The sequence below is a fragment of the Oryza sativa genome, chromosome 12 (genome assembly GCF_034140825.1).
Source record: "Oryza sativa Japonica Group chromosome 12, ASM3414082v1".
Lineage (NCBI taxonomy): Eukaryota > Viridiplantae > Streptophyta > Magnoliopsida > Poales > Poaceae > Oryza > Oryza sativa.
The window spans coordinates 23,092,519-23,114,965 of NC_089046.1; the positions used below are offsets into that span (position 1 = coordinate 23,092,519).

General features: G+C 43.0%; 3 protein-coding genes across 3 annotated transcripts; 2 read left to right on the forward strand and 1 right to left on the reverse strand.

Moving 5' to 3' along the window:
* The first annotated feature begins 288 nt into the window (after positions 1-288).
* LOC107276127 (uncharacterized) lies at positions 289-2,790 on the forward strand. The gene is made up of 2 exons (XM_015763802.3): positions 289-1,835; positions 1,978-2,790. The coding sequence occupies exons 1-2, from the start codon at positions 360-362 to the stop codon at positions 2,503-2,505; spliced, it is 2,004 nt and encodes a 667-aa protein (XP_015619288.2). The 5' UTR covers positions 289-359; the 3' UTR covers positions 2,506-2,790.
* A 9,284-nt stretch (positions 2,791-12,074) lies between these two features.
* LOC9270993 (patatin-like protein 1) lies at positions 12,075-14,098 on the forward strand. The gene is given in 4 exon segments (XM_015764123.3): positions 12,075-12,356; positions 12,359-12,684; positions 13,117-13,281; positions 13,369-14,098. Coding segments are annotated over 4 exon segments (1,308 nt in total). The 5' UTR covers positions 12,075-12,121; the 3' UTR covers positions 13,951-14,098.
* Positions 14,099-15,979: 1,881 nt separating this feature from the next.
* On the reverse strand, positions 15,980-22,314 carry LOC4352470 (pentatricopeptide repeat-containing protein). Its single transcript, XM_026022000.2, has 6 exons — positions 19,121-22,314; positions 18,690-18,926; positions 18,267-18,441; positions 16,612-16,962; positions 16,414-16,530; positions 15,980-16,290 (listed from the first exon to the last, which is right to left on the reverse strand). The coding sequence occupies exon 1, from the start codon at positions 22,047-22,049 to the stop codon at positions 19,290-19,292; it is 2,760 nt and encodes a 919-aa protein (XP_025877785.1). The 5' UTR covers positions 22,050-22,314; the 3' UTR covers positions 15,980-16,290; positions 16,414-16,530; positions 16,612-16,962; positions 18,267-18,441; positions 18,690-18,926; positions 19,121-19,289.
* Positions 22,315-22,447: the final 133 nt, after the last annotated feature.

The window sequence follows — 22,447 nt, forward strand, 5'->3', positions numbered from 1 at the left end:
TCTGAATTTCCATTTTCTCTATTGTATACCGGTCTGGACTCTAGTCTTCTCTTCATATATTTCTTATTTTTAATTCTGAATTTCACCTATTTTAAAATTATATTTCTATATGGATTTTGTTTTTTTCTTTTTCTTCGATTAATATGAGAATTTTTAGGCCATGAGAGTGAACGTGGATGCTTATTTTTCTATTAAGTTAATAGATTTTAACGGTATAAATTCCCCCCTACAGAGTTTCCGATGTCCTTCTGAACGAAAAACTACAATATATTAGGAGGTCGTTTTCAGGCTTCTTCACGGCCACACTGCATACATTGCTCAGGAAGAGCAAGGATGTTGGTGTTGCGGTTTCATTATGTATGCCGATCTTGCTCTGTGACTACATCCTGAACGAGTTGGTATTAGTATTCGTATGGGTGGTTCATGTGCTGGTGTTTGGCATCATCCTGTGCCCTCTGGCGGCGTTCTACATATTTGGGCTGCTCATCACCACCGGCCTCTCGGTGTGGCGCCTGATACAGCGCGACTATGGCGAGGCTGATGGAGGTGCGAACCTGCGTCCCGCGCTGAACGTCGTCTACTCCATCGCCGTGCTGCAAGGCGTGCTGTTCTGCTACCGGTTCGCCTCCCGCTCCGTGGGGAGAGAGCTTGTGGTTGATGTGCTCACCAAGTACAATTTCGACTCTTTTGGGAGCTCGAGAGCGTTGGTGGAGTACCTTCACGAGACGAGGACCGGGTGCGAGAAGGACCCGTCGTTCGTGGAAGGACGGAACCTAGTGACCTACGCCGTGGAGCTAACTAGGTCTGAATCCCCAAACGACTTCCTCTCCGGGGCCAGGATCCTGGCCACCCTCCTGGACCAACCCGAGCTGTCGGAGCAGCACAGGATGATCAAGCTGCTTGTCATCTCGGCGTCGTCCAGCCAGGTGCTTGACAAGTTGCTGCAGACGATGGACTGCAATGCGAGACCAAAGAACGCCGAGGCGAGGGAGCTCGCCGCGAGGATCGTGGCGCACCTCGCCGGCAACCTCCACCTCGAGCAGTTCCCTGGAGGGATCCAATTCATAGCCTCACTTCTCGATGGCCCTGTGGAGGAGGAGGAGGAGGACGACGATGACAATATCTACTACCGCGTCCTTCTGGATTACAACAAAGAGCTGATGCGGCAGGGTCTCCTCATCCTTGGGAAGCTCGCTGCAGACGCCAACTGCCGTCAAGCCATCGTCGACACGGAGGGCCTGCTCACCAAGATCATGGAGCCCCTGCGATCCGGCCTGCTCCACCTCAACGGCCATAATGATACATGGTCTGACACGGTGTACGCGTCCATGGAAGTGATGCGCCGGCTCGTCACTGCTCCTGGCAAGACTGGCGAAGAGGTCCGTCGCAGGATCTCAGGCGACATGGAGGCGATGGCTAGCATGGAGAGAATCCTCAAGTGCAAGGAGTGCAGCGACTTGCTGCTGCAATCACTGGAGATTTACACGCGGCTGCACGAGCGCACGCTTTCCAACAAAGAAAGCTGGAGAAGTTTGATCAACATACTTGTACACACCTTCACTCAATTCTACGTCAAAGACGACATCAGAGGATTGGCAGGTGAAAAGCTTGCAGCGCTGTCTTCCCATGGCCATGGCAAAGAAAATGCCAAGATAATCTTGCAAGTGAAAGAGGAGGTGATTGATGATCTCACTAAAATGCTTGCAAACCCAAATGAAAGGAACAAATTCAAAATAAGAGCAGCACAGATCCTGGAGCAGCTGTGTATTCATCTCACTGATGATGATGAATATCTCCAGTGCCTCAAGAAAGCCTTAAAGATTGCGATGCCAACGGTAAGTAATGTAAATAAATAACGGAATAGATAAATAATATAGTCCTCGCTTGAATCATTACACTTGTCAATTGCCATACTGATTTGTTTAGATAATAGTCATATATACTAATGAGAAACAAAATTAATTTTATTTGTTGCAGGTGCTTTCGATAGCACTTGGTGAGGGATATCCGAGCAGCAATTTACTGGCAACAGTTTTATCTCTTTGTGCGACGATGTTACGCAATTTCACTAATGCAGAAGATTTCGCTCGCCTGTTCGATGATGAGATTACAAGTGCCGGATTCAGTTTTCCTTGGAGGGGGATTACAAGTGCTGGATTCAGCTTTCCTAGGAGGCTTAAGCACATAGTCATAAGGAACAGTTATCCCTCTATCAGCTGCCTGAAAACATTGAAGCTTATCACCGAGATATTCATGCTAATGGTTCGACATGGAAGCGGTTACACCAAAGAAGAGACTGACAGCTTGATGGAATCGCTGTCCGAGGCTGCAGTTGAAATGTCTGATCTTGAGAACTTCATGCTTATATCTCGTAATAACAGAGACGGCACAAAGACTCTTGATTTCATTGTGAAAGAAGCAAAGGAGGAACTCATGCAGAGAGAGAGAGAGCTCCAGAAACGGGAGAGGTCTAACTCTGTTAACGGAAACCCGATTTATTATTGATAAAATCATAACCATTCAGCCTGTATTATGGTAACTTGCATCCTTATTGTAAAATGTCAGCAGCCTGAAGAACATGTAAGGCGCGCAGTTGTCGGATAATGAACATAACACTAAGGGCGGGAAGATGGTCACTGAAGCTAAACGCAAACGGGCCGCCAACTTCAAATATCTAGATTGGGCCGTGTAACCGTATGTAACAGCTGGCTTCGAACTAGCTTGCGAGAGAACATCTTTGAGATTCTTTTCATGAAGTTTTTTAGGAACCACAAGGGTTACCACCAAAAAGGCTTTGTGATCATCACATCTCACTTTTACCAGGATCCAAGCCAGTATTTCTTAGACCATATAGGCACAACCCTGGCCAAAAGATGAAATAGAAAGACAAGCTAAGAAGATGCTACATAATGGAGTTATTCAACCTAGCGCTGTGCTTTTTCTTTCCCAACTCTATTCGTAAGAAGAATGATGGAACCTGGAGAGTTTGTATTGATTATAGACAGCTGAATGCAATCATACAAAAGGAAACTTACCCTATGCCAGTAATTGATGAATTACTCGATGAATTATCTACTGCAAAGATTTTTTTCCAAGCTGAACTTGAGAGCTGGGTATCATCATATTAGAATGGCAAAGGGAGAAGAATATAAGACAGCATTTCAAACACATATTGGACACTATGAAGGTTATGTCCTTTGGCCTAACAGAAGCACCGGCTACTTTCCAAAGTGCCATGAAAGCAACTCTGGCTCCAGTACTCAAAAAAAATTTGCCTTAGTGTTTTTTGATGACATTCTCATTTACAACCAAGAAATGGAATCACATCTTACTCATCTCAAGGAAGTGCTATAGTTATTGGCTGATCACCAGTGGAAGGTCAAACTCAGTAATTGTTCATTTGCTAGAACTGAGATATCTTATATGTCCCACATAATCAGTGGAGCTGGGGTCTCAACAGATCCTTCCAAAATACAGTGTATTGGATTGGGTTGTACCAATTAATATCAAGAAGCTGAGGGGTTTCCTAGAATTAGCTGGTTATTATAGAAAAGAGTAAATTTCATAAAACTATATGTACTTTTACAAAACTATCACAAAACTATAGATTTAAGTGTGTATCACAAACCTACAGATTTAGGACCAAATTTATCTAAGAACTACAGATTTAAGGTGGAAGATCACCAAATTACAAATTTAGTAATAAAATTATCACAATAGTACATATTTTGCATCATGTTAAGTACAAAACTACAACATTTATCACTCTAATATAGCAGTAGTGGTAGGTATTTAAGCTGTAAAATACGTAGTTTTATGATAACTCTAGTATTAAATCTATAGTTTTGTGATAGTTGGCCTTAAATATGTAGTTATGTGATAAATCTTGTGTTAAATCTGTATTTTTGTTCTACAACGCTTTAAATCTGTAGTTTTATGATAATTTGATCAAAGTAACTGTATTTTTTGATATTTACTCTATAGAAAATATGTTAAGGATTTTGGTACCATCAGTAAGCCTTTAACTTAGATATTGAGGAAGAATGTTCCCTTTGTTTGGTTGACAGAAGCATCAAGAGCATTCAATAATATCTGGTTATAGCGCCTGTTCTAGCTTTACCTAATTTTCATAAACCTTTTACCCTTGAGACTGATGTCAGTGAATTGGAAATAGGTGCAGTGCTATCTCAAGAGGGTCATCCAGTAGCTTATATCAATAAGGCCATAGGTCCAAGAACTCATGGTCTACCCACTTATGAAAAGGAATGCTTGGTTATCATGATGGCAGTAGATCATTGGAGGCCCTATCTTAAGTATAGAGAGTTCACCATCCTTACTGATCACAATAGTTTAATGTATCTTACTGAACAAAGACTGAATACACCGTAGCAACGCAAAGCTTTCACCAAATTACTTGGGCTACAATACAAAATACTCCCTCCGTCCCCCCCCCCAAAAAAAAAAAACCCAACCTCATACAACGAATATAGATATAGAGTATGTCCAGATTTGTAGTGCTGGCATATGTCACATCCTAGTACGAGGTTAGTGTTTTTTGGATGGAGGGAATATGTTACAGAAAGGGAAAGAACAATGCAGTTGTTGATGCCCTTTCTAGGAATGTGCATGAAGAACTTTCTGAATTCTTGGCTATCTCTACTTGCTCTCCTTTGTGGTTGCAGGACATTGTCAAAGGTTATGCCAGTAATCCATTCCCTGCTCAACTATTGACAGAATTGGTTGTTCACCCTCAAGCTAGAATTGACTTTTCTCTGCATCAAGGATTGATGAAGTACAAAGGAAGGGTTTGGATTGGTAATAATTCCTCTCTTCGGAAACAAATTATCACTGCCTTGCATGATAGCCCAGTGGGGGGACACTCTGGTTTTCCTATTACCTAGCAAAGGATTAAGGCTTTGTTTGCTTGGCCAAAAATGAAAACAATGATTAAGAAACAATTGGTAGCTTGTGGTGTGTGTTACAGGCTAATCCAGATCAAGCTAAGTACCTAGGGCTGCTACAAGCAATCTGTGCCACAAGGGCCTAGCAAGTCATCTCAATCGACTTCATAGAAGGACTACCATGGCCTGAAAGGCAGAATTGTATTTTGTTGGTAGTGGATAAGTTTTCTAAATATGCTCATTTCATCCCTTTAGCTGTTGTCGAATGACAACTGCGAGTATTGAACGATGTGGTTCACTCACGGTGGAAAAGTAAAAAACATATATATTAATATTAAATTTTCTTGGGATCCCCCAGCCTTACATGCCCCTTGGGGTCTATTTATAATCTTAGTACAAGCTTATGCAGCGTAGGGTTAATAGGTACAGGGAAATTACGTGGATACCCTCATGATAGGGACATCTACAAGGGTAACTAGAGTCTATTTTGCTCTGAGCCCCTAAATGGGCCTTAGCTTGGGCCGCCCTTGGCGAATGGCCTTTGAGCCCATGTAGCCCTTTGGTTCCATGGCGAAGGTGCTCCAAGCGGTCGCGAATCTTTCATGCTTCGCCCGGACGTTTCACCCAAAGTGAATGTTTTGGTCCTCGCTTGGTTGCTTCGCCCTGGTCGCAGTGGTTTCGGCAGCCTCGATCGAAGGCCCTCGTGGCATGCCTCCAACAAGCTCACCCATTCTCCGCTATAGATGTGGCTAGATTATTCATGGTCAATGTGTACAAACTGCATGGATTACCTCAAGTCATTATCTCTGACAGGGACAAAATCATCACCAGTTTGTTATGGGAGCAACTATTTGCCAACGTAGGTACCAAATTACATTTAAGTTCAGCTTCTCACCCCCAAACCGATGTGCAAACAGAGAGGGTTAATCAATGCTTGGAGATATACCTTCGATGCTTTGTTCATGCTTCCCCCAATAAATGGGTTGCTTGGCTTCATTTGCTGAATTTTGGTACAATTCCTCTTATCATTCTTCAATTGACAAGACCCCCTTGAAGTGCTCTATGGTTATCCCCCTTCCCATTTTGGAATTAGAGATGAAGCTTGTTCCATTCCTGATCTGAATGAATGGCTCTATAACAGAAAGCTCACGTCCTAGCTGATCCAACGACACTCGAAGAGGGCTCTGGCTGATAAGAAGAGAAGTTTTAGGGGATTTCAAGTGGGTGATTGGGTTTTCTTAAAACTGCAGCCGTATGTGCAAATTTTAGTGGCCAAAAGAGCCAACCATAAGCTATCCTTCAAGCATTTTCGTCCTTACCAAATTCTGGCTCGAATTGGTAAGGTGGCTTACACATTGCAGTTGCCAGGTGACAGTTTAATTCACCCCACATTCGATGTATCTCAGTTGAAGAGCACCTGCAAAGACTTCAAGCACCAAGTTCAGCAACACCTTCCTTCAGACTGTTGGAGCCACCAAATTCCTAAGCATATCTTAGATACTAGAGTGGTCACTAAGGGTAATCGTGTTATTACTCAGTTATTGGTGCATTGGTCTGGTTAATCTGCAGGTGAAGCCACTTGGGAGGATGAAGCAGACCTGCAGATACTTTTTCCTAAGGCGCTGACTTGGGGACAAGTCAAGTTATAAGGGGAGGGGATTGTCAGCAACCTGAAGAACCTGAAGGCGCATTTGCCGGATAATGAACATAACACAGAGAGCGAGAAGGTGGTCGCTAAAGCTAAACGCAAACAAGCCGCCAACTTCAATTATCTTGGGCCATATTGGGTCATGTAACTATAACAGCTAGCTTCGAGCTGGCTTGCCAGAGAGATAGAAGAGAAGTCTAGTAGTTAAATACCTTGTTGCTTGAACTCTGAGAACATCTTTGAGATCAATCTATCTAGGGCGATGCGATCTCGTTGATCATATCGATAATTTCTTGTGTTCTTGTTAAGAGTTAACATAAAACTGAACATGTGCCATGGAAACCTGACGATCTTGGCTTCCTATAGGCACCTCTGTATACTGAACTGTTTTGGGAGTTTTTTGAGGCACCCTAACAAATTGTATATGATATCGTGTACTCATTCAAATCCTTTCTTATGTAATTAAAGATTTTATTCAAAGGGAAATACTAAAGGATGGTATACCATGGCTTTGAGTCAGCCACCTTTAGTAGCATGTTATCTCGTAGGAAATCATTTATCAGTAGCTCCTGCATGTTAGTTATTTGCATGTTAGTCATTGCGACATCACTAAAACCACATGCTTTCGATGGTTCAAACAATAAAATATGGAAAGCACGTGCACTACCGTGGTTAACAGCTATGCAATATTTCTTTATTTCACGGAGCAAGACGTCTGAACGACCTCTCTCACTTAAGGAGAAGCCTAAGTTTGAGGCTGCGCATTGCCTGTTCCGTGGAGCATTGATCAATATACAAACTGACAACATAGTGGATATGTACATGCACATGCCTTCTAGAAAGGACACGTGGGATGCATTTGAGGCCAAGTTCGAGTCTCCGATGCTGGCAGTGAATTGTATGTCATGGAGCAGTTCTATGACTACAAGATGGTCGATGACTGATCTATAATAGAATAAGCTCATGAGATTCAGTTGCCGGTAAAGAAACTTGAGAACAACAGCTGCGAGTTGTCAGACAAGTTCGTGGCGGTGGCATTTTTGCCAAATTGCCACCTTCTTGGTTGGACTTTGCCATTTCTCTAAAACACAAGAGGTAAGAGTTCGGTGTTAGTGAACTCATTGGCTCTTTGGGTTTTGAGGAGAAGATGAGGGCAAAGGACAACCGCAGCAAAAAGGTCGAGTGAGGTTCTAGCGCCTATTTGGTGTAGAAGAAGAACCCTTGTGCATCTCACAACAATAAGAAGAAGGTCAAACCCAAGGCTACAACCAATTTTAAGAAAAAAGACAAGGAAAAAGCAAAGGGCAACTGCTTTGTGTGCGGTAAGCCTGTGCATTGGGTCAAGAATTGTCCTGATCACAAGGACAAAAAAGTCTGCAAATATGGTTATTAGCGATGGAGGAGGAACATCAGGGTACGGTGACTTTTTACCTACAGTTCTCTTTGTTCTCACTCACCAGATTGGTGGGTTCATACTGGTGCAAATATTCATGTGTGTGCGAACATTTTCCTATTTTCTTCTTATCAGGTCGGCAGAGGTTCCTCCTTGCTGAGGGGGAACGGTTTGCTTGTAGCTGCTCATGGTGTTGGTACGGTCAATCTGAAGTTTACTTCAGGAAAGACCGTGCAACATGTCACCTCAATAAAAAAAGAATCTTGTTAGCGGCTCTTTATTGTGTAGAGATGATTTTAGACTTATGTTTGAATTTAACAAATGTGTTGTATCTAAATATTGGTAAAGGTTATGACAGCGGAGGCTTGCTCCACTTTTACTTAGATGATATGTGTAATAAAGATGTGAATCATGTAAGTAATGATGATGAGTCTAATGAGTGGCATTCGCGACTTTGTCATATGAATTTTGGTTGTACGACGCTTAGCTAACATGAGTTTAATCTTGAAATTCACTTTGGTCAAAAGTTCTAAGTGTCATACTTGTGTTCAAGCGAAACAACCTCGCAAGCCTCATAAGGCATCAGAGGTCAGAAATTTGACACCTCTAGAACTTGTTTATTCCGATCTATGCAAAATGAACAGTGTGTTGACTAAAGAGGGAAAAAATATTTCATGACACTTATAGAGGATTGCACTAGATTTTGCTATGTGTATTTCATGAAAACAAAGAATAAAGCATTGCAGTACTTTAAGATCTATAAGGTTGAGGTAGAAAACCTACTTGAAAGGAAAATCAAATGGTCGAGGTCTAAACGAGGCGAAGAGTATTTTCCTAATGAGTTTATTTCATCCTGCGAAGAGTCTGGATTTATTCATGAGAGGACGCATACCTATTCACCCTAGTCAAACGGGGTAGCCAAAAGAAAGAACCACACTCTAAATGTGTTTGTGAATGCCATGTTAGACACTGTAGAACTTTCAACGGAATGGTGGGGTGAGGCAATATTGACTGTTTGTCATGTCCTGAATAGAATTCCTACTAAAAATAAACAAGTAACACCATTCGAGAAACGGAAAAAGAAGAAGTTAAATCTCTCATACTTGCGCATATGGAGATGTTTGGCTAAGATTAGTGTGTCTATAGTTAAAAAGTGCAAACTTGGACCAAAGACTATAGATTGTGTGTTCCTTGGTTATGCCATCCACAATGTGAGATATAAACTCCTAAGAGTAAATTTTGGAGTATCTGACATGCGTGTTGGTACAATAACACAGTATAGAGAAGTTACATTTTTTGAGAATGAATTTCCTATGAAAGATACACATAGCACTTCTAGTCAAGAGCCTATTTATCCCCTAGTCTTTTGTGCTGATAGAACACAATGAATCGAACGCCTGAGGAAAATCCTGAGGAGGACAATATTGTAGCTACTCGAAAGAGTAACAGACAAAGGACTACAAAGTCTTTTGGTGATGACTATATTGTATACCTTGTGGATGACACTCCAAGAACAATAGAAGAGGCATATTCATCTCCTGACGCTAACTATTGGAAGGAAGCTGTGTGCGATGAGATGGACTCTATTATGTCTAATGGTACTTGGGAAGTCGTCGAGTGTCTATATGGGTGCAATCATGTAGGATGCAAGTTGGTTTTCAAGAAAAAGCTTAGGCCTAATGGTATAATTAAAAATTACAAGGCAAGACTTGTGGCTAAGGGTTATACCCAAAAGGAAGGCGAGGATTTTTTTTACACTTATTCACCAGTTGCTCGCTTGACCACAATTCGAATACTACTTGCTCTGGGAGCCTCTCATGGTCTTCTCGTTCACCGGATGGACGTTAAGATAACTTTCCATAGTGGAGTGTTGGAGGAGAAGATCTATATGGATCAACCAGATCGGGTATGTATTAAAAGGTCAAGAGGGATTGATGTGCAAGCTGCTGAAGTCTTTTCATGGCTACAGAGAAGCGCCTAAGCAGTGGCATGAGAAGTTTAACAAAACTCTGATATTTGTTGGCTTTGTTTTGAACGAGGCTAACAAATGTGTATACTACTGATACGGTTGGGGAGAGACAGTGATCTTGTGTTTATATGACGATGACATATTGATCTCTAGGACCAGCCTTAATGTGGTTGAGGAGGTCAAGGACTTTCTGTCCAAATGCTTTCAGATGAAGGATTTGCGAATGGCTAGTGTTATTCTTAACATTAAACTACACATAATACTTCAAATATGTAAATATGTGTCCGTATATTATAAAAAAAATTTGGCCAAAGAACCAAACACAGCACCAATACAAGAAAATGGCGAGAACTACCAAACTGCTAAACCAATAGACCACGGTCAAGTGGAAGACGAGGATGGAATTGATGTCTCACGCTGTACGTGTGTGTGTGTGTGTGGATGTGTAGAAGGAGAAGGTGCGCAGATGTGAGGCAGAAAAGAAAACGAGCACGATAGGCCAACATGCATGGGAGGAGAGAGCGAACAGATCACATGCCGCTGCCCGCTGCCGCCCTCGTCGGAACTGATGACCCGTTTGCTTCCTACCGGTGCTATTGGGATGACCCGGTAGCGGAAGGCAGGACCATTGGATGCAATGGACGGTGGATCGATTTGACCCGACTGCACGCCTGTGACTCAGAGGTTCCGGTTCCCATTTGTCAATGGCAACTTAGAATCGATTCTTTGTCAATGGAAAAACATACTACGTCCGTTCCTTAATACTCCCTCCGTTTTAAAATATTTGACACCGTTGACTTTTTAGCACATATTTGACCGTTCGTCTTATTCAAAAACACTTTTGTGAAATATGAAAAATTATATGCCTACATAGAAATATATTTAACAATGAATAAAATGATAGGAAAAGAATTAATAATTACTTAAATTTTTTAAATAAGACAAACGGTCAAACATGTGCTAAAAAGTCAACGGTGTCAAACATTTCAAAACGGAGGGAGTATAAGGAATTTTGACATATTGCTTGCACTGTTTGACCGTTCGTCTTATTTAAAAAATTTTAAAATTATTATTTATTTTATTTGTGACTTACTTTATTATCCAAAGTACTTTAAACATAACTTTTTATTTTTAATATTTGCACAAATTTATTGAATAAGACGAGTGGTCAAACAGTACAAGTAAAATGTTAAAATCCCTTATATTAGGGGACAGAGGGAGTAGATTGTTTCAGGTTTTTTAAGTGTGTGATTTTAAAATTTAAACTAAAAGTAAGTTTTAAAAGCACAGGATAAGGTCAGTCAAATTTAATGTTTGCTAGTCAAATCCTAGCTACCGTGCTATTGATTCAAGGACTACTAGTACATATAAGCACTTATGATGAGTTATTAATGACAAACTCATCATCAGTTCGGTCAGTCAAGCTTTGGCATTGCTCGCCTTAGGCCCTGTTAGTTCCCAAAACAAAGATTTTTTACCCATCATATCGAAATCGAATGTTTGATACATATATAAAGTTTTAAATATGGACGAAAAAACCAATTATACAGTTTACGTGTAAATTGCGAGACGAATCTTTTAAACCTAATTGCGTTATGATTTGACAATGTGGTGCTACAGTAAACATTTGCTAATGACAAATTAATTACGCTTAATAAATTCGTCTTGTGGTTTCCTGGCGGAATCTGTAATTTATTTTGTTATTAGGCAACACTTAATACTTCAAATGTGTGTCCGTATATTCGATGTGACACCCAAAATAAAAATTTTTGCCATCTAACCGGGCCTAAGACGACTGTGAACTGACCCTGTTTAAATTCCACTCCAAAATTTTTCACCCTGTCACATCAGATGTTTGAACACCTGCATGAAGTATTAAATATGGGCTAAAAAAATAACTAATTGCATAGATTGTGACTAATTTGCGATGCGAATCTTTTAAGTCTAATTACTCCATGATTTGATAATATGGTGCTGCAGTAAATATTTGCTAATGATAGATTAATTAGGTTTAATAAATTCGTCTCGCGGTTTACTGATGGATTCTATAATTACTTTTTTATTAGTACCACATGCGTTACCTTTTATAATAGCCGACGTGACACGCCAAAACTTTATCATATGATCTAAACACACCTGAATAAAGTTCAGTCCATCTCCTCACTTATTTAACTCAACACACACTTATCAGTCGGATCCATCTCCTACAAATGATGCTTTCCTTCACCTCTGCTCGTCTCCTCCCTCGTTGCCGGCGTCTCTACAGTGCCTGCGGCGCCGGCGCAGCTGCGTGCGGCGTCGTCGGCGAGAGGGTGACCGTGCTGACCATCGACGGCGGCGGCATCCGAGGCGTCATCCCGGGCACGGTGCTCGCGTTCCTGGAGGGCGAGCTCCAGCGGCTGGATGGCCCGGGCGCGAGGCTCGCCGACTACTTCGATGCTGGCTCATCACCGGCGGGCTCATCACCGCGATGCTGGCCGCGCCCGGCGAAGGGGCGGACAGGGACGGGCGGCGGCGGCGGCGGCCGATGTTCGCCGCCGCGGACATTACCCCGTTCTACCTCGAGCACGGCCCACGCATCTTCCCGCAGCGGTGGAGCACGCTCGCCGCCAAGATCGCCGCCGCGCGGGGGCCCAAGTATGATGGCCGGTATCTCCGTGGCGTGGTCCGGAGGATGCTCGGCGAGACGACGGTGGGCGACACGCTCACCAATGTCGTCGTCCCCACCTTCGACGTCCGCCTGCTCCAGCCCGTCATCTTCTCCACATACGAGGTACCTGTACACGCGGCGTTAGCCATTGGAAAAGCTTGAGGCTCTCGTAGTCTCATCGAACAGTTGGATAAACGGGAAAACATAATTCATGGATATCGTCTCATTTGTACATGTAATTTAAAAAGTCATCAGAAATTCTTTTTAAAAAAAATTGTAGGATAGATTAATACGTGATATGTCATTTCACAAACATGAAAAATTTAAATTTAACTTATATAAGTAGAAATAAAAATGACAAATTTGACCATAAATTTTCGAATAGAACAAATCGAATTTTACTCACATGTTTACGAAAAGTTATATTATATATTAATTTATCTTGACAATTTGTTTTAAATTTTTTATAACTTTTTGAAAGAAATGAAAAAAAGAGGATGTCACCTAGGGACAAAAATCCACTTCCGGATAAACGTCGTTTCTTGGTGTCTGCAGGCGAAGAACTCGCCTCTGAAGAACGCGCTGCTCTCCGACGTATGCATCGGCACGTCGTCGGCGCCGACGTACCTCCCCGCGCACTGCTTCCGGACACACGACGGCGCCAGCGGCGAAACGCGCGAGTACAACCTCATCGACGGCGGTGTCGCCGCCAACAACCCTGTACAAAAACAGTTCGACTCCACCAGATTTACAGTTCACATCCAACCAGATGCTTGTATGGTTTTAATTGGTGAAATTGTGCTGCAGACGATGGTGGCCATGACAATGATCACGGAGGAGATCATGGCGAAGGAGAAGGCGGCGGCGCTGTACCTGCTGAAGCCGCCGCCGGAGGAGGAGGAGGAGCACGGCCGGTTCCTGGTGCTGTCCATCGGCACCGGCCTGACCTCCGACGAGGGCCTCTACACGGCGGAGAAGTGCTCCCGGTGGGGGGCGCTCTCGTGGCTGCGCCACGGCGGGATGGCCCCCATCATCGACATCTTCATGGCGGCGAGTTCCGACCTCGTCGACATCCACGTCGCCGTCAAGTTCCAGCTGCTCCACAGCGAGCGGAACTACCTCCGCGTGCAGGCCAACTCGCTGCGCGGTGCGGCGGCGGCGGTGGACGCGGCGACGCCGGAGAACATGGGGAGCCTCGTCGGCGTCGGCGAGCGGTTGCTGGCGCAGCGGGTGTCGAGGGTGAACGTGGAGACCGGGAGGTACGAGGAGGTGCCCGGCGAGGGGAGCAACGCCGACGCGCTTGCTCGGATCGCCGGGAATCTCTCCGAGGAGAGGACGGCGAGGATCAAGCGGCGGAACACTGTGCAGGCTGGTGTGACTGGGTTTTAGGAGTAGTCATGAAATCCCATCATGTCCCATTGCTCCACGTCTATTGTATTTCCGGGCGGGGGCCATTCCGAATTTCCGGTCGATCATCTCAAAATGTTTTTTCGGTTGAAAAATTCGGTATATGCTGTTAAAAAGTTTAAATAAGGTAAATAAATAATACCAGCTCCGTTTTATATTATAGATTTGCTCCGGTCCAACAAAAAATATCTCGAGGTACCAGTACCGAATCGTTTCCGATGAGCATTTTTAGATCCAACGATCGGAAATGATTTGATACCATGAGTTAGCGGTACCTCGAGATACTTTTTGTTGGACCAAAACAAATCTCTTAATATTACAAGCTGCTTGATTTTTTTCTTATTTAAAGTTCTTTACATTTAACCAAATTTATAAAAAAATAGCAAAATCTACTTTACCAAATTAGTTTTACTAAATTTAATATTGAATATATTTTGATATAATGTTTTTTACTATATTTTGCTATAAACTTAATCAAACTTAAAATATTGTAATTAGTTGAAAAGAGAAAATATGCGAAGAAATTAGACGAAGAATAGTTGTGATTGATTGAGAGAAGAAGATAGGTGGATAAATAGCATTATAGTATTAAGACAAGACAATATACTAGAAATATCAACATTTTAGGCCAAGTTTAGTTCCAAAATTTTTCTTCAAACTTTCAACTTTTTCATCACATCAAAACTTTCCTACACACACAAATTTCCAACTTTTCCGTCACATCATTCCAATTTTAACCAAATTTCTAATTTTGGCGTTGATTTGATATGATTTGACAATGTGATGCTACCGTAAATATTTGCTAATGACAGATTAATTAGGCTTAATAGATTCGTCTCGCAGTTTATATGCGGAATTTATAATTTGTTTTGTTATTAGTCTACATTTAATACTTTAAATATGTTTCTGTATACTTAAAAAAGATTTGGCACACGAACTAAACACAGCCTAAATAAAGTGCTCAAGAATATACATGAGATTATATTCACAACATTGCCCATTCAGGTAGCCATCGAAGAAGAGGTAGCGGATACGTTGGTAGCCGATTCTTGTTCTTTCTTCTTCACCACCAGACGCTCCCGTGCTTCCTTCACCAGCGAAGCATAATTCCCGACAGGTTTCCCTTGCTTTGAACAAAACATAGCAGCAACCTCATCCATCTCACGACCCATTTCTGGATCTCTGCACGACTGCACTGATCCAAGTGTCGCGTGCTGTCTCACAGAGAGATACCAAGGCTTCCTGCAGCTTCGTCATAGCCTCGCTGACCTAGAAGAAGCAGAGTTGTTATTCTGCTGCTCAGTGCCTTGTGAATTGAGGCCGGCCGGATTGTTGTGCTTCTACGTCAGTATCTGGTGACGAAATCTTGGTGTTACTCGCTTCTGTTGCTGCTGCTTATATTTCTTTCCTTGTAGGAAGTGTTTCTTCGAGCACCTGAAAAGTTGATGGTATTATATATATCAGCTAAGGGAATCAAAAGCAAAGGATATATTACCCCGTATTACATATTTGCATATCTGAAGTTAGTAAAGAAAGCGCCATTTTGTTTTGCTTAGTGGATACTCATACTAGTACTGATTATTATAAGATTATTTGATTACCTGTTGCATGCCGTGGATAATTTCTCGCTTCAGATGCTTGAGAAGTTGATCATCGTTGGTTTTGTCATAAAGAAGAAGCACATAAACGAGTATGGAGCGGTAAGAATACTTCTGATCTAGATCCAAGATAATCATGGCATAGATTTCCCTCCTGGAAGATATTATACCATATCCTGCAGCATTTGCCCTGTCAACTCTCTGATGGAGCTGTCGTTTCCATCAGAACCTAAGTCACCAAAGATGATCAACAGGTGCCAGACCAAATTTGTTCGGCCCCTCATGAAATTTTCTCTGCTTCCGCAAGCCAAAAAGGAAGACGTATCCACATGAATATCTATAATTTTCTCTGCTTACGCATCATCAACCTGGCCAACCTCGAGTGTGCCATGGCGATCGAGTCGCCAGCAGGGTTGGAAATTTCGGACCCCTCATACGATATTATTTCAGCCGCAATTTTTCAGTTTTTTAAATTTTTCGTGAACTTTGGTAATATTTGTTCAAACTCAACTAAATTTTGTTCAAAATTTTAGTATTTCGGTGACGTACGATCAAATCGGCTAAACCGAAAGTTTAACCCTGGTCGCCAGTCTCGCTCGTAGGTCTCCATCCCAGAGTACTCCTGGAAGGTGACAAGAAGGGAAGCTATGCACTGCAGCCCTCGTGGTGGCAGCTCCTCCAGATGGATCTCCCTGTCATACGGGCTTGATCTGGGGCTCAGCGTCTGCACAAGTTTGTGGATGATGTCGCCACCAGTCAGCAGCTGTTTGTTTCATCAACCTATGATGTTCCCGCAGTCCAACCTCATGGATGAGCTCGTCCATAAACCTTTACCCCGGACACGTACCTGTCCAGTGGCTTAGACGACTCCATCAGCTCGACGATCAGGTTCCTTCCTTCTCACGTCTTACCCTGGTTTCCTTCCTCCAGGTAGCCCAGCAGCGGATCGCGTGGCAGCCGACATCTGTAATGGCAGTTATACACATAAGTGCTTCGCTATCAACTTCTCCGCGAGAAAAGATGGTCTTGTAACAGAAGAGAATACCCTGGGCCAGAGCTAGGGAGTAGAGGACGTCCAGCGCAGAGGCTTCAGGTTTGCTTTGCTCGGATCATCTCCACCGACCACCGCTGCCGACGATGTACAGGCAGCCCGGACATGTAGAAAGCTGCTAGTGGGCATGCACAATACGATGCCGAACACCAGCCCCTGAACTCCGATCCGAACCCCACAAGCAGCTCTACGACATGAAAATGTATAACTGCCGCGCGCATCGTGAAGCCGTCCATCAGAAAATCCACATAAAACTCCTCGGCGATTACGCTTACACTCCCGACTATTCCTCTGAAAGCACACAAAATATGCACCAGCTTCTCTTTCAAGGAGGCATCGAATACCCTGTTCAATGAAAACAAACCAAAAAAAAAACGCCTTCATATTCCTCTTACAGCATCATAAATGAACTTAAGGACACAGACACAACGGAAAATTTAGGTGCGTGAAAGATGGAAGCACTCTATAATTTTCTAGAGAAACTAGCACATAGCCTTGCAATAGCATTGAACTAGCACAAGCTTCTTAGGCCCTGTTTGGAGGAGCTTATCTCAGCTGTAGCTTTTCCCAAAAGCTGCTTCTGCTAGAAGCTGCCCCAAACAGTCCACAGCTTCTAAGAATCTGTAGTTACAGATTCTGAAAAATGAACTAAGAAGCCAGAAGCTGAAGAAACTGAGTTTCAGAGCTTTTCTAGATTCTCAGAAGCTGGCTACCAAGCAGCTGCTTCTCAGAATCTAAAGCTCTCCCAAACAGGCCCTTATAGCCGTTTGACTCAGTACAGTGTTAAAATCATATTCTATTTGGTTTTCTCGTCAATAATAAATAAATTAACAATCCAACACCTAGAACCAAGCACTCAAGCAGTGGAGTTTGTCACCAGAGACCTAAGAATGTCCGTATGAGAGTTGACTCCCCATGCCATATCCTAAACTCTCCTATGAAAAAACAATCCCCACAGGAGGGTTTATCTTTCGATTGGGCCATTGGCAGATGGCAGTGATCTTAATTTTTCACTCATTGTGCATTGGCAGTGGAGTGGGCCACTACTTTTGCCTACGTTTTGCCCATTATCACATTGGCAATGGGTTATCATCTTTGCTCGTTTAGTATTGGCCCACTGGGTCATTTACATCTGCTTGCGTAACATATAAAATATACCTTTTTTTCAGAATTTTTAACTATAGATGTGGTCCTAATTAGGCCCATTAAATCTCATAAACAGGTCTGATAAGAGCCATTTGACATTGGCTGTGAATTTCTTCCCTTCTAACTAATTTCGGCATGTCTTACATATGGGACAAGTTTCTTATTGTCTGCACAGCACAATCTATGTACCACATAATACTCCCTCTGTTTCAGGTTATAAGACGTTTTGACTTTGGTCAAAGTCAAACTGTTTTAAGTTTGACTAAGTTTATAGACAAATATAATAATATTTATAATACTAAATTAGTTTCATCAAATCAATAATTGATTATATTTTCATAATAAATTTGTCTTGGGTTAAAAATGTCACTACTTTTCTCTATAAACTTGGTCAAAGTTAAAGGAGTTTGACTTTGATCAAAGTCAAAACGTCTTATAACCTGAAACGGAGGGAGTAATTCATAAGCCCTTACCAGGTTTCCACCTCACGACCATCAACGTACCTGCTGATAAGCCATTTTTTGGTTTGGGCATGTCAGCTCCATCACAGCTGCAGCAGCAGAAGCAGGCTTGAGAATGTTTCTACGTGCTCCAGATTTCAGATGACTAATTGGGGTTTCCAATTGTTTTCCTTTCATCCCTCCTGCTCGCTCCTTTCTTTCAGTTTTCTCAATCTGTCTGCGAAGTAAAGCAAGCATAAGACAAGGTTCAGTTCATTCAGTTGTATATGCCTATGATCACCATGGCATGCACATGAAAGAAGCTAACATAGAAGCTGTACAACATGCCGTGATTTGTCATATTTCACAAATATACACAAGGAATAAGGTTTCTAGGTACAAGTACAACATGTATTTGCCAGTCCTAATACATTATCAAATGAGTTAAATAATTTACTGATACTACTATGGAGGACATAGTCAGACCTCAATTATTGAATCCCAAAGCAATGTTGAGATTAGGGGAAATCCATCGTCAGAGTTGGGTAATCTCAGCAATTAGGATTTTACATGAACATGTAATTGTATCAACGGAGTCTGAGTGTCTGACCGAACTCTTGATTGATTTTTTTAGGCCTACCAGTGACTGATAATAGACCCTACTTGACCATTTGTTCTCTTCTGATGAAGAAAGTTGGCATACAATGAAGTATATTTCTCCACCTGAAACAAGCGAGATGGTTGTCAGAAAAGAGAATGTAATACATATACATTCAGATAATTGTCAGAAGAGAGAATGTAATACATACACATTCAGATAAAAATACTTAAGATGACAATACCAACATGATAAAAGAAAAATAGCAGAACAGGAATTCTTAATCCAAAGATCGTTTCTCAGGGGAGAATAACTGTACATTATATTGCCTGTCTGTCTGATCATGCTGAATTCCAGTTTTAGATGTGTGCATGTAGCACTAGAAAGAAAGAGGTGTATGTCCCACATAAACTGCTTGAAGTGGCACCGTAATGAGTATAAATGGGTTACTTGGGGCTGGTAATTGTAGGTTTTCACTTCAAAGCACTTCACCAGAAGTCTCCGCATGAACAGCTTCCATTGTTAAAATGGTGAAATCTGTAGACATCTCGTAATACAATTTGTCTTCCCATGACGTCGGAAGTAAATTTCATCCAAGTGTGGCAATCGTTACATACACGAAGATTTTTAATGACTCGAAGGGGCATACAGGGAGGCAAACTCATCAACCCAAAAGTCACAGCTAACTTCTCGCTGTGCACAAGATCAGTAGGATCTCTCCCTTCTTGCTCTTTATCATGGAAGAGATGATATTTCTCTTGCTTGTATCCTACTTTGGCTACCCTATCATTTATAACAGCCAAAAAATTGTATATCTGCTCAGCCAAGGGGTGTAATCTGTCACCAACAAAGAATGCATGAACCACATTCTTTACTTCAATCCAGCTCCGGCCTGGTTCCTTTCTGACTCCTCTGTCTCTCATCATCTTTCTGACCTGATCCCTATTGGCCCACTTCTCGGTAACAGCATATGCATTTGAGAGAAGAACATATGATGCAGAATCATGAGGCTCCAATTCCAATAGATGTTTGGCTGCAAACTCTCCAACTTCTATGTTCTTGTGTACTTTACAGGCGCTGAGAAGGGTTCTCCAAACCATAGCATCAGCAGCAATTGGCATTTCCTCAATAAATTTCTTTGCACGGTCAAGTTGCCCAGCTCGTCCAAAGATATCGATAACACAAGCATAATGATCAGGCCTTGGACGAATTCCATACTCATCAGACATTGATTTGAAGTAACTAAGGCCTTCCTCCACCAATCCCACATGACTGCAAGCAGCTAAAACACCTATGAATGTAACATCATTTGGTTTAATACCTTCTTTCTTCATTTGATCAAATAAATCCAAAGCCTCCAAGCCACGTCCATGCTGTGAACAGCTTGTGATAATAGTATTCCATGACACCTCATTTCTCTCAGACATTTCAGAAAATTCCATCTTGGCATCCTCAAAGCTACCACACTTCCCGTACAAGGAAATCAGAGCATTTCCAACTTCAGTTTCGAAGGAATGACCTGTTTTAATAACTCTGGCATGTATTTGTTTTCCTTGTTTTATTTCTGCAAGGTTAGCTGAAGCACTAAGAGCTGATACAAATGTGAACACATTATGCTTGACACCTGATTGATCCATACGCATAAATACCTTGAGAGCTTCTTCATGTAGGCCACTTTGTGCAAAACCAGATACCAGGCCGTTCCATGTTATCTCATCTTTATGTTCAATTTCCTCGAATGAAGAGAAAGCTTCTCTGATTCTTCCGCATCGTGCATAAAGGTTTACCAATGCATTCCAAATTGAAACATCTCCTGAATAACCAGACACATAAATCCGAGCATGAATCTGCAAGCCTTGCCTCATTGCATTGATTCCAGCGCAGCCACTTATAGCACTTGCTAGTCCTATGTTATCTGGCCAAATTCCACATTTCTGCATCTCTTTAAAAGCTGCAAGAGCGTCCTTACAACACTCATGTTGCACATATCCAGCAATCATGGAAGTCCAGGAAACCACGTCTTTCTCTTTAAGCATTTCAAGAACACGTCTTGCCTTTTCAAGCCACCCATATTTGGAATACATATCTATCAATACACCACTAACATACATATCAGACTCGAAGCCAGTTTTTACACTTAATGAATGGATCTGCTCTCCAAGGTCAATTTCTCTAGTGCAAGTGCAAGTCCTTAAAATGCATGGGTACGTGAATTGGTTAGGGCGTATACCTGCAGCCTGCATTTGACAGAATAGCTCAAAAGACTTTGCTAGATCATTGATCTGCCCAAATGCCACAAGCATCAGGTTCCAGAGTACTACGTTAGTCCTATCACTCGAATTGAAGATCACAAGGGCAGTTTCAACATCACCACATTTCACATAGAGGTCAAGGAGTGAACCTTCCATTATGTAATCCGAAGAGATGCCTGCTTTAAACAGATAGGAATGGAGTTGCGTCCCCTTTTGAAGATCACCAAGCGACGCACAAGCTGCAAGCAGACTAGAAATGGTCACACAATCAGGGCTTAACCCTGAGAACTGCATCTCCTCAAATATCTCTAAAGCATGCTCCCCATGTCCACACTGAGCATGTCCTGAGATCAACGTATTGAATGTTACTGTGTCACGGTGTGGCATGTCGCAAAATACTCTCTCTGCCAATCTGAATGATCCGCACCGCAAGTACAGCGTGATAACAGCATTCCCCACAAAGATTTCAGAGCAGAATCCGTGCTTGTAACCTTGGGCATGAATCAACCGTCCTTGCGCAAAGAGCTCCGCTTTAGTGCACGAACTCAGGACGCTAGACAGAACATAAGGTGTAGGAACAACCCCAGCTCGATGCATCTGGCGATACAGCCCGAGAGCTTCCTCCCCAAGGCCATTCTGCGCATACCCTGACAGCATTGCCACCCAGGAGACATTGTCCCTGGCAGAAAGCTCCTCAAACACCCGCCTCGCAGGCAGAACAAGCCCGTTCTTGGAGTACAGGTCAATCAGAAGGTTGCCGACGATCCTGTATTTCCCAAGACCACGCGTGACAGCCTTCGCGTGTATCTCCGGAACGACCTGCCAACGCCTGCCATTCCCCCTGCACGCGCGCAGGGCGCACGCGAAGTCGAGGGGGCCAAGACCCCCATGCTGCCTGGCCTTGTCCGCAAATAGGGAGAGGACCTTGGCTGGATCTTCATGCGCCAGGAACCCGGCGAGCGTCCTCCCGAGGGAGGCCGCTCCCCGGCGCGTCATTCCGTCGAACACCTGGGGCGCGACACAGTGGATGGCATCTCAGCCTGCGGATCTCCAGGGCAGATGGTGCTTCACGGTGCTACGATTGCAGGAGGGAGTAATGGCATGCGTAGAAGGTAGGAGGCGGTGGTGGCGGCGGCGGCGGCGAGGTCGCCGGACGCCGGCGGAGGCAAGGTCGCCTGCTTGCGCCGCCGCGGCGGAGGTTGTGGGAGTGGGAGGGCCGAGGGAGGTGTTAGAAACTCCGAACTGAGAGTGATGAAGATCCAATGGTTGAGATTCGGAGATGCCTCTTTAGCCCACCGACGGCTGAGATCATACTAACTTTGTTTTTCTTTTTTCCTTTTCTAGGTGACATTCTTCGGGTGTGTTTAAGAGGAGCAAAAAGAAAAAAAAAGATT